The sequence below is a fragment of the Rutilus rutilus genome (assembly GCF_951802725.1).
Source record: "Rutilus rutilus genome assembly, chromosome: 15".
Lineage (NCBI taxonomy): Eukaryota > Metazoa > Chordata > Actinopteri > Cypriniformes > Leuciscidae > Rutilus > Rutilus rutilus.
The window spans coordinates 28,429,147-28,440,694 of record NC_140220.1 but is presented as its reverse complement, the minus strand read 5'-3'; the positions used below and the strand labels follow the sequence as shown (position 1 = coordinate 28,440,694).

The window sequence follows — 11,548 nt, the reverse complement described above, 5'->3', positions numbered from 1 at the left end:
GTTCATCAGATGATGTCCTAGTGGTAATGTCTCTGTGGCAAGGGTCATAAAAAGTTGTGCTTGTGTGGGTGAAATGTAGTGCTTATGTACTATTAATTTTGGAATATCCCTGATCATGTCATTTGTTGTCATTCTCAGAGTGAAATAATTGATGATAAGCAAAGAATTAAAGGGACAGTTCACCACAAAATGAAAATGATGTCGTCATTTACTCACCCTCCAGTTGTTCCAAACCTGTATGAATTTTGAAGAATATGGGTAACCAAACAGTTGACGGACCCCATTGATTTCCATAGTATAAAAAAAAATTACTATAGAAGTCAATGGGGTCCATCAACTGTTTGGTTACCGACATTCTTCGAAAGAAAGTCATACAGGTTTGGAACAACTTGAGAGTGAGTAAATGATGACAGAATTGCAATTTTTGGGTGAAATATCCTTTTAAAAATGCCGCTTACTGGGGTAACTGAATGGCAATGCCACCTGAACATCTTGCTGCACACTAGCATATTATTGAGGTTGAGCAAGTTTGTTTAAAAATGAGTGCCTATAATTTATGAAATTCTGTGATTGCTACAAATTTTATTTTTTGTTTGTGCCAATTGCTTTATTTTGCCAATATTATTTACTTCAGGGTTCTTTGCATTTCTTGCTCGTTTTGTTTGATTTTTGTAATTGCTTTGATAACATTTATATTTGCTTTTTTTGTAACAAAGGTATGTCCTGAAAGCCCCTTGATATTTATGACTAAATACTATGCGCTGATAAGAGGCTTATTTATTAAAACGGTGAGATACCTCCGTGTGCTGAGATAGAGTTAGTGGGATGCTTGAGCCTGGTATGGTCATGAGTACATGACATAAACATTTTGTGGATTGTTTTTTTTGGTAAAGACTTTTATATCTCCACAAACATGATGCTCGGTTTCCCCTGCGTTAAATCATTTCAAATAAAAGTTGAAGAAAAAAAGCTGTGTGGTCTGTCACTTATTTATTAATGTGAAAGAACTTCAGTGTCAGAAGAATTTGACTGCTGACCATAGACCATTGTGGAAAATGTTGAGAGTGCAATGAATTAATTTTGGTTGTAATTGTCTGTCTTTATAATCTAGCCTAATGTAGGATATATGAGATCTTAGGTCAAAATTTTACATCAGAAGTGTTCAAATGTTTAATTCATAGGCTAGATTATAGAAAGAAGGGGAAATATTTAGAGGGCCCCTTGAAAATCTTCCTTTTACTTTCCTCTACTTCTCTTGTAGATCTTGTTTCTCTTACTCCGGCAGGCCCATTTCTTTGCGGGTGAGTGTTGCGATGACACGATCTTTCAGGTTCTCTGGTGTAGCACATTTGGGCTCTGATTGCAGGGACTCCATGGTCAGTTTCCTCCACAGGTACTCTATTTTAGTGTCACAATGCCACGGGTTCAAGGTCAACTCCACCCAACTGGTATTAATATCTAATACGCCAGGAGACAGAAACTGCAGCCTGTTTTCACTGAGGTCAACATACTCCAAGCGCTTGAGCCCTTGAAATACAGGTGGCGGGAGGCTGTCTAGTCGATTTTTCTGCAGGAAGATGTGAGTCAGGTTAGCAGAATGACTAAAGGCTTTTACATCCAGGGACTGGATTTTGTTCTGGTCCAAATGAAGTCTCTCTAGAGCAGGGTGAGCATCTAGACACCCAACTGGAAGCTCTTCGAGTTTGTTCTGCGAGAGGTGCAGAATCTTTAGGTGACTCAGACTTTGGAGTTGGGCCATTGGGAACTTCGTAAGATGGTTTCCGGACAAATCCAACCATGTGAGATTGCTGTTGCTGGGCAGCCAGTCTGGGTGGAGGTTGGAGATGCGGTTGTCTTTCAGCACCAGGTTGAGGAGTGGAGCATGATGGAAAACGTACGCAGGCAGCTCTCGAAGTTCATTGTCTGTGCACAGTTTGGATGAGAAGAGTTAGAAAACAGTCTGTGACCTGCTACATCGTTTCAGTTGTTTTGGCTGTCATTAAACCTTGAAACAGAAAGTGGCCTTCAAAGATTTTTTTTTTACAGAATTTGGAGATTTCTGAAAATATCAAATTAAGCAAAAAGCCCCTTTAAGCCGTGTTTTACAATGGTACACTCCGCTCCGCGTTGTACCTAACAACGCCCCTTAGCTGTTCTAAATCCACTGTAAAACATGGCTTCAAGGGGCTTACAGCTTTTATAAAACGGTTACTCCATAAAAATATTCATTTTAATATTTATTTTATTCATAAAATAAAAACCAGCAACAAAAAATATAACTTTATAACACATTTATTCCTCCGCCAAGCAATGTAGTTCCAAAGAGATTGCTAAGCAAGCAATCACGATAAAAGAATCGAAAACACAGTTGCGCAGTAGGCCTAATACTAATGTAATGCGGTCACAGGTGTATGTTTGTTGAGTAATTTACAACGGCTTCGAACGCGGCTCAACCAATCAGAATCAAGGACTGGAAGAACTATCCGTTTTATAATAAAATATAATGCATATTCAACACAGTGTACATTTTTTAAACAATATATTTATGATTTTAGCGAGCGAGCTTTCTTTACATTGAATGACTCCTGAGGTAAATGTAAATAATCACTTTGTGGAACAATCAAAATATGTTTTGGACTGGTTGGCAGTCGGCCACCCTTACAAAGAGAAAAACATAGTAACTGTGGCGAAAGTGTTGGGGAAACTCCAGGAAGAGAAAAGGGAGGAGCGCACCTGCAAATAAGATCATTGGTTAACAAAAAAAAAAAAACTGTATAAAAGTGTGAGTTGCGAGTGAGATGGTCAGATGTCCAGCACAGGCATCTTGGCTTTGTTGCTTTGTTCAGTAAAGCCTTATTTTGACTTCTGGAACTCTGCCTCTTGAGTTTCATTTGCAAGATAGAGAAGACTTTTCTCCACAACACTAAAAGAGATGTTCGTCTTTCACGCCACAAACGACTTCCGCGCACATAGCTACAAAATACACGTAGAGAATCTTAACCTCAAGCCTACACAAGGTGCTTTTATACACACAGACTCACCCGTGAGGTCTATGGTGTGCAGGTAATGAAGGTCCTTCAGAAGATCTGCTGGTAAGCTGCTCAGTTTGTTTCCGGGCAGGTGTAACTCCTCTAGCAGTGGGATGGCTTTCAGGTGTTGAGAGGTCAGCACGCTCAGGTTGGTGAACTGGATGGTTAAGGAAGTGGTGTTGCCTGGGAGACCGTCACCAGGGAAATGAGAGAGGCCAGCATCAGGACACACCACCTCGGTGCTTTTGGCGCTGAAGTGGCACGTGCATCGCTTTGGACACGAGAGGGCGTCACGGCAACAGAAGACGAGCATCACCGAGAGCGCGTGCATGAGCCAGGAATTCATCTTCACGAGCTTCAAAAATTGAAGTTCAAATTATTTTTTTGTTTTTAAGCTGCTAATTTATTCCTAGCATAGAGTTTCCTCGTTTCTTTGAGAAGATATTTACTCGGAACAAAAATAATTTCATGAATGTATAATAAAAGAAGAAGGGCGAAGAAAAAGGAATCACATAGAAATGTAGATTATCTAAGTTCCCTGACTGGAGCTCAGTCTAAAATGATAAAATATCACTAAAACGTCATCTTACCTTTTATTGTTTAGATGTCCAGTTATTCCCAAACTCTGCTCGTTCCCCTCAGTTATATCCTGACAGAGACTGTCCGTGTGTGACTCGAGCACTAGCTGTTTACAGGAAAGTAGGACAGTCAGAGAAACCCCGTCACTTATGTAAATAATGAGAACATCTGGACATGCCTGAAGGGTGAAAGTACACAAGACTTTTACTAAAAGAAATGTATATCAAATTTAAAATATAGGTGGTTACACGCGCTGTTGTATTAATAAAAGTGGAATAATAAATAGGCTGTGTAATTTGTAAAAAAAATTCTAATTTGAATGTAAACTGAGGAAATGTTTATATGGAACGCTTTATAACAGTAAAGTATTAGATCAATACATGTAAATGATTGATGTTTTGGCAGCAGCATCAGCATTGCACAATGAACAAAAGGTTGCACAACAAATGTTCTACACAAATGGACACCTTTTAATTTCAAATTTTGTTATAACAACTGTCCCAGTGATTTGTTTATTGCTGATGAAATGTTCACCTGTGCTTAAAAGACCATTGGTCAGCCACGACACATATGCGGGGTTTATTAATGATGTTAAGAATTGGGCTATTTGAGCTAATAATAATTAGTTAAACCGTTTATTTTGGTTAAGTTATTATAATGTGTTACTGAGGAAAATTAGCTTTTTAACGTTTTATTATTATAATAGGCTAGCCTATTATCGTTGTTGTTGTTGTTTAATTTCATTTAATTTCATTATTATTCATTTGTGACACCGCATGTGATTTTACGTGAACTGATTTTATTGAATTTTCAACAGGGGAAAACAGAGTTACAAATCAGATACCCAGATGCATAATAATTGAATAGACTTCTTACATCATCAATTGTCTTTTTCAACAACAGAGATGTATGTTGTTGCTGTTGTTCTTTAGTCTATATAAATTAATAATAATAAAAAAAAATCTAATATTTGGTACAATTGACATACATTTTACTTGTGATATTTTCCAAATAGAGTATAAGAACTTTAATTGAATTGTCAATACAAACAGGTATAGGCTACGACAAGCCATATGAACAAGACTGTTGAACAGGCTATTTGAGGAATTTTAAACAATGTAAACAATTAACTAAATTTGAGACCAAACTGATTTATGGTGAACATTAGATGACCCTAACGCTTTCCTAGCTATATGTAAGTTTTTTTCCCCACCTAAATATTTGCTCTTTTTGCTCTTTTTGGTAATTCTGACCTAATGAAAATAATAAATAAAGGTCGAAATAAACAACAAAATTGAAAAAAAGGTCCTAAAACATTAATGCTGAATAACAACGTTGATGTCCAGTTCCAGCGTTCGTGTTCCAATCCAATTCCAAAGAATTTCTCCAGAAATGTGTCTTTGTGATCAGTTTCTGAGTTAATTGTTGTGGATGGCGCCTGCAATGGCTCTTGGTGACGCGCGCTCTACGCCAAACCCCTCCCGGTGGAACCGCGCGCTCAGCGCTGGACATCCCAGTGTCCCTCAGTCACTGCTGACAGACGTACAATGATCCTGCGCCGTTAGGGGACCGCGCGCCTTTCTCGTCAGGTCAAGGAGGAGACACCCGCGGAGACTGAAGGTTCGTTTGGAGAGCTCCAGTGCTCTAGAGACGCGATGGAGACCTCCGACAGCGTGCCAAACACCACCGCGCTCACGCAACTTCTGAACTTCACGGAGGATCCAGCCAGCTTCTCGGAGAAGCCTCCCGTGGCAGGGTTGCGCGCCACAGAAGAGCCGCTGTCTCTCGTGCTCAGCAGCTTCAGGACTGATGTGGCTCCAGCGGGGCTCCTGGCGGGTCCATTCTCGCCCTCTGAGGAGCCCACTCACCTGATTGTGGCTTTCTGGGATTCACCCTTGAGTCACTGGATTAATGTGTTTGTTGGCTTTGTCCTGTGCTTCACCATGCTGGGGCTGGGCTGCACGGTGGAGCTCAGTCAGCTGGGCGAGCACATCCGAAAGCCCATAGGAGTCCTGCTGGCGGTGCTGTGCCAGTTTGTCCTCATGCCCCTCATCGCCTTCCTCCTGGCTCTGGCCTTCTCCCTCAATGATGTGGCCGCTATGGCTGTGCTGCTTTGCGGCTGCTGCCCTGGAGGAAACCTCTCCAACATCATGTCATTGCTGGTCAACGGCGAGATGAACCTCAGGTAGCTATGATGTCTATTACATCCGTCCGGTGATCACTACACTCTTAAAAATAAAGGCTTCCATTATAATAAAATAATGGTTTCCCAGTTCTTAAAAGAACCATTATTTTTTAGTTAAGAACATCTTAATAATCTAAAGAACATTTGTGGAATGTAAAGGTTCCATGAATGTTAAAAGTTATTCGTGGAACCATCGATGACAATAAATAATTGTTATTTTTAAGAGTGTATAAAAATGTTTGTGAGAATATGTTATTAGGCTCATTTAAGAAAAATGCGAAGATCTGTGAAATATATGTGACTGTGAATAATGTGAAAATCCGTCTCAGATTACACAGAAAATAAAATATAGGCTATATATATTGCGAGATTGTAATATTTGATACATTTTTTATTTAAACGTTAAATATTTATGGATTTTTTGGACATTACACATAGGCTATATTGTGTTTTAATATTTTTCAGCATGCTCTTTTCATTCTGACCAAATTACAATATCGAGAGATAAGCATGACACTGCGTGCATAGAACACATTTAATGAAATAAAGGTCAGAATAACGCGTCAACTTTGTTTGGCTGACTTGGTAATACATTGCTTTTGGTGGGTTTTGTTTTCCAGCATCGTCATGACCATCTCGTCCACTGTCCTGGCGCTCGTGCTCATGCCGCTGTGTTTGTGGATGTACAGTCGCGCATGGATCAACACACCCGTGGTCAACCTTCTGCCCTTCGGCGCGATCATTCTCACCCTCTGCAGCACCCTCATTCCCATCGGGCTCGGGGTCTGGCTTAGACAGCGCTATGCTCGAGTGGCAGAAATCATCATTAAGGTGACTATGCAAAAAGAAAAAGAAAAAAAAAGAAACCTGTTCAGTTGTCTAACAGTGGTTCAAGGTATAGGGCCACAGCTGCGCGCATTTGCTAACATCAGACAGTTGATTTAGAGGAGTCACTAGTGGAATATCTTCATCACAAGAAAATAATTTAGAATTATGATTATGCTGAATTATGCTGTCTTTTCTTAAATATCACTGGTGATAGATTTCTTATGTCGTCTTAACGTCCACAATCTCTGGCCATTATAGGAGACTGAAGTGCCCAAGGGCAAAGTGGCCACATGCGCGCATGGGTTCCTCCTTTCAGTTGAGCTTATCTAAGAACAGCCTGGACAGAAGAGCACAGTGGCGACTGTGAGATAGAGAGAGGCGGAGGGGTGGGGGTGACAGAGTGTGTGATAAAGGAATAGAGGCAGTTGGGGGGGTGGGTGGGACGGGAAAGTGGAGTGCATAAAAGTGGGCTGATTCGTCACTCATCATGGCTTGCACTTTTCTCCTCTAGTAGTATCATCATGTGTCTGTCTGTGCCATTCACTCTTTTCAGGATTCATTCCCCAGGCCATACATAGCTAAATATGTCACATCAATTGTTCCCAGACATATTAATAAAAACCCTTTACGGCTAACTGCTGCCCGCTGAATCCTGTTACACAGTGCTATCTTCACAGCAGTTCCTCTCGGCCAGGGTAATGTCTACCAAGTAGTACATCACAATATTTTTGTTAACAAAAACTGAAATTAAGACTAAAACGATTGGTCAAAAACATTCGTAAAAAAAAAAAAAAGTCATAAATGAAAACTAAACGAAACTAACAATTGTTACTGAAAAACGAACTGAAATAAAATAATTAGCAAAAATAAATAATCATTTTGTAATTAAAGGCAGGGTATAGGCAATTTGTTTAATAAACACTTTTTGTTATACTGGTTGAAACTTTCTTCATATCATGATAGAAATAAATAGAAGTGGTCATAATATTAAAACAGTGACTGTGGAAGTCACAGGACCAAAACATTTTCGTCAAATCATTGCAGTTGGTCCGAATGCAATGATACGACGTCCTGCCTGCCTGTCAACAAAATGATGATCAGATCAAAGAAGGCGGGGCTTAATGTTCACTGAAGATAAGTATGAATTCCAACACAACACTTTTAGTTTTTACAGTGAAATAGTGTGTGCGTACGGTAATACTGTAAGTAGCTAAACATTTAACTCTTTCCCTGTCAGCGTTTAAAAAAAAAAGTTGCTGCCAGCATCTTTTTTTATCATTTTCACAAAAGTTTCTTGGCCCCCAGAATATTTATGAATATCTGGATATGTAATATATCAAAAGAAAAAACAGATTACTTTTAAACAAAGAAACAAAAAAAAGTTTTATTCTAGCTTAATACTTTTTTTTTTATCAACACTTGAATGAAAGTTTAATTTTAAAAAAGCAACATTTTGGTGAAAATATTGTGTTTTTGTAAAAGACTACTAACCAATCACGTCAACGTGTGATCATCAACAAGTGGTTCTCTGAGTTGATGAGTGAGTGGAGGCGGGGCTAATTTGCATTTTTATAGAACCAAGTATACTAGTTTTAAGGGATAAAATTATTGACTACATGGGGACTTTAATATGAATGAGTTTGTCTGAATGTTTCATAATTTTTACTTTTTTATAGTAATGTATACTTTAGTATACTTTTCATTTGCATTTGTTTGGTTCTTTGTTCAATCTCAAACCATTATTTTATTTTTAGTTATTAAGAGGTTTGCATAAGAGTTAACTGTAAACTGTGCAAACATTAAACTTTGCTGAAATAAATGTCTTGCTCTACGCTGAAAATATTTTGTTAACTCTGCTAAACTATAATTACTAAATGAAACTAAATATATAAAAACTTAATATAAATGTGTTCACAAAATAAAAACTAAACTAAAACTAACAAAACCATTAATGAAACTAACCAAAACTGAACAAGTTTTAGATGAAAGCAAATTTGAAATTCTATAGCAAAATTATAGAAAAATTGCAAAGCTACAATAACCTTGGTAAGGTGAAATGAAACTCAGGTAGTTGGTCAGAGTCCACGATAAGGTGAAAAAGAAAAGAAAAAAAGTTTAAAATATTTAGAAATTGTCTCCATTAGAAAAAATTTATCCATTAGAGTAGACCCATAAAAATAAAACTATTGTGAGGGTCATTGGACCAAGAAAATAAAATTATAATATTATGAGAATGTGTCAATTTGACCCATAAAATAAACCAATAATATTATGAGATTATTTCTATTAGATTCAAAATATAAAATAAAAATATTGTTCGAATATCTCCATTACACCTGGAATGTAAAGTAAAACATTTAGCAAGAAAATAGAATAAAAATATTGTGAGAATATGTCCATTACACCCAGAATATAAGTAAAAAAATATTGTGAGAATGTCCATTATACACAGAAAATACAATCAAAATATTGTGCAAATCAGTACGTACGTACCATTACACCTAGGAAATATTGCAGACTCTGTTTGCTAAATAACTAAGATGAACTAAATGTATCAATAGCCTGTATAAATTCTATTGAGAAATTTCAGTGAGATCTGTATGACTGTTTGACCCTTGTATGTCTGTATGACACTTAATATTCAACAATATTTATTGATCTGCCTGCATCGACATCATTATGAGAACTGATCTGAGCTGGACAATGACATCCCTGTTTTCTCCAGAGCGGCTAGCCTATATATATAAATGAACTAAATTAATAACTTTTTTGCAACAAAAATGAACCATCACTGAACTTACTTAAGCTGGACTATGATGCTATTTTCTTCTAGATGTACAGCAGAAACAAACTCTGTTGCATAATTTCCCTGTTATCACTGTAAAGCTGCTTTGAAACAATCTGTATTGTAAAAAGCTCTATATAAATAAAGGTGACTTGACTTGACTGCTTTGTGCTTGTGGTCCAGGTGTCTCTGTGGTCTCTCCTGGTCACTCTGCTGATGCTCTTCATCATGACCGGAACTATGCTGGGCCCGGAGCTGCTGGCCACCATCCCTGCCTCCGTCTACCTGGTGGCCGTGCTCATGCCCATGTCCGGCTACGCGGCGGGATACGGCCTGGCCACGCTCTTCGGCCTGCCCCCCAACAGTCGGAGGACCGTGTCTTTAGAAACCGGATGTCAGAACGTGCAGCTCTGCACGGCCATCCTGAAGCTGGCGTTCCCTCCGCAGCTGATGGGAGGCATGTACATGTTTCCTCTGCTGTACGCACTCTTCCAGGCAGCGGAGGCTGGCGTCTTCATTCTGGTTTACCGCATGTACAGGACAGAGGTACTACATAAACCGGACCTCATGCAGGACGATGATGATGATGATACAAGCATATCCTACAAGAGAATGAAAGAAGAAGATGTGCCGTTTGATTCTACGTATGGTGCGGTAACAGTGAGCGATCCCAATGTCATTGTGCTAGAGTCACAGGATGATGTTGGAAGCCCCACGCCTGTATAAGGGGACAAAAACAACTGACCCGAGACTCGCTATAGACACAGGACCTGCGTATTTACATTAGGATTTATTCATGCCATTTTTTACTAACTACTCACAGCATTCTAACTAATATGTGCCAAAAAGGGTTGCAAGACTGTGAAATTGGAAACTAATATCATCATGACATCACACAGTGGCGATACTGAATTTGAATATCCCGAGCCAATGTTTGAAATCTTTATCTAAACACACTAGCCAGATATTACAATTCAATGGCGTTTTCTGAATTAGCTTAAAATATATGCCGAATTCAAAAACAAATGCACATGCTGGGGGACATTTATTAATAACAATTAAATAAATAAAAAAGAAGAATTGTAGACATTTGTAGCCATTTGTAGACAAATATAATTATTATATTAAATCTATAATTCTATATAATTCTTAAATTATATAAAACTATACATTTATATATATACATATTTACATATATATATATTTTTTTTTTTGTTCAGAGAATTTATTCATACATTCATTCATTCATTTATTCAAATAATGTATAAGACATTTTCAGAGTGTCATGGGTGTATGCAAATCCACCATTAATATAGATTTATGCTGCTGTTTGTAAATGAATCCTGCTATTACCCCAGTAAAAGGATTACATTGGCTTATTTGATTATGTGGACCCAGAGGATGAGAAGACTGATTCACATCCCACGCCTTATATTGCACATCACCCACTGTCAGTCTGTTTCTGATTCCAAAACAAGACAAAATATGTTTTTTGAGATTCTTGCTTCAAAAATAGTGGAATTTTACAGGATTACCATTGATCGGCTTGATATGACCGATACCAAGGCTACAACGTGTCAGCGTCAGACCGAATGTGCTTTTGGAAAACAGGAAAAGCCTACGGCAATAAAAACAGACTTTATTTGAAATAAGGTTTATTCTAGAAAAGTGATTATGTGCTAGTTTCCTTCTGAAAATATCCAAATACGCAATCCATCTCTGTAATCGAAATAAAAATATTGTATATGTTTATCAGATTATAAGAAAACGCCTGCAAGATGAATAAATGTTTACAGCAAGCATTTTTAATTCTTATTTTTGTTCCTCCAATATCACTGCCAGACTCTGGTTTAGAAATTATTTTATATGCACTCACAAAAAAACAACAACTTTATATTCATCTAATTATTGATTTTTAGTAATAGGACAACTGAATTGGCAAACAATAGGCAGAATTTGTAAATAATAAGTTTTTTTTTTTTTTTTTTTTTTTTTTAAATAATACAATTTATATGTATTTAAATTGAATTATTATGCCATTCAGTAAAATGGAAGCCATTTTTAATATTTTTGTAGTCAAATACTGTGCTTATGCTTTTGGACCTGGTGCAAACTCTGTATTTCCACCTGGGGAGAGAGTAT

At 37.7% G+C, this 11,548-nt stretch overlaps 2 protein-coding genes across 2 annotated transcripts; one reads left to right on the top strand and one right to left on the bottom strand.

Moving 5' to 3' along the window:
- Positions 1-973: 973 nt before the first annotated feature.
- On the bottom strand, positions 974-3,772 carry LOC311305498 (uncharacterized protein). Its single transcript, XM_084433268.1, has 3 exons — positions 3,620-3,772; positions 3,042-3,384; positions 974-1,923 (listed from the first exon to the last, which is right to left on the bottom strand). The coding sequence occupies exons 2-3, from the start codon at positions 3,373-3,375 to the stop codon at positions 1,274-1,276; spliced, it is 984 nt and encodes a 327-aa protein (XP_084289394.1). The 5' UTR covers positions 3,376-3,384; positions 3,620-3,772; the 3' UTR covers positions 974-1,273.
- A 1,342-nt stretch (positions 3,773-5,114) lies between these two features.
- On the top strand, positions 5,115-10,456 carry slc10a4 (solute carrier family 10 member 4). The gene is made up of 3 exons (XM_084432847.1): positions 5,115-5,793; positions 6,414-6,624; positions 9,590-10,456. The coding sequence occupies exons 1-3, from the start codon at positions 5,264-5,266 to the stop codon at positions 10,130-10,132; spliced, it is 1,284 nt and encodes a 427-aa protein (XP_084288973.1). The 5' UTR covers positions 5,115-5,263; the 3' UTR covers positions 10,133-10,456.
- Positions 10,457-11,548: the final 1,092 nt, after the last annotated feature.

Coding starts and splice junctions, on each gene's coding strand:
- LOC311305498 (XM_084433268.1), bottom strand. CDS start 3,375: ATGAATTCCTGGCTCATGCACGCGCTCTCGGTGATGCTCGTCTTCTGT. Junction 1,924..3,041: donor GCACACCATAGACCTCACGG/GTGAGTCTGTGT, acceptor AACTGTGCACAG/ACAATGAACTTCGAGAGCTG.
- slc10a4 (XM_084432847.1), top strand. CDS start 5,264: ATGGAGACCTCCGACAGCGTGCCAAACACCACCGCGCTCACGCAACTT. Junction 5,794..6,413: donor AACGGCGAGATGAACCTCAG/GTAGCTATGATG, acceptor TTTGTTTTCCAG/CATCGTCATGACCATCTCGT. Junction 6,625..9,589: donor TGGCAGAAATCATCATTAAG/GTGACTATGCAA, acceptor CTTGTGGTCCAG/GTGTCTCTGTGGTCTCTCCT.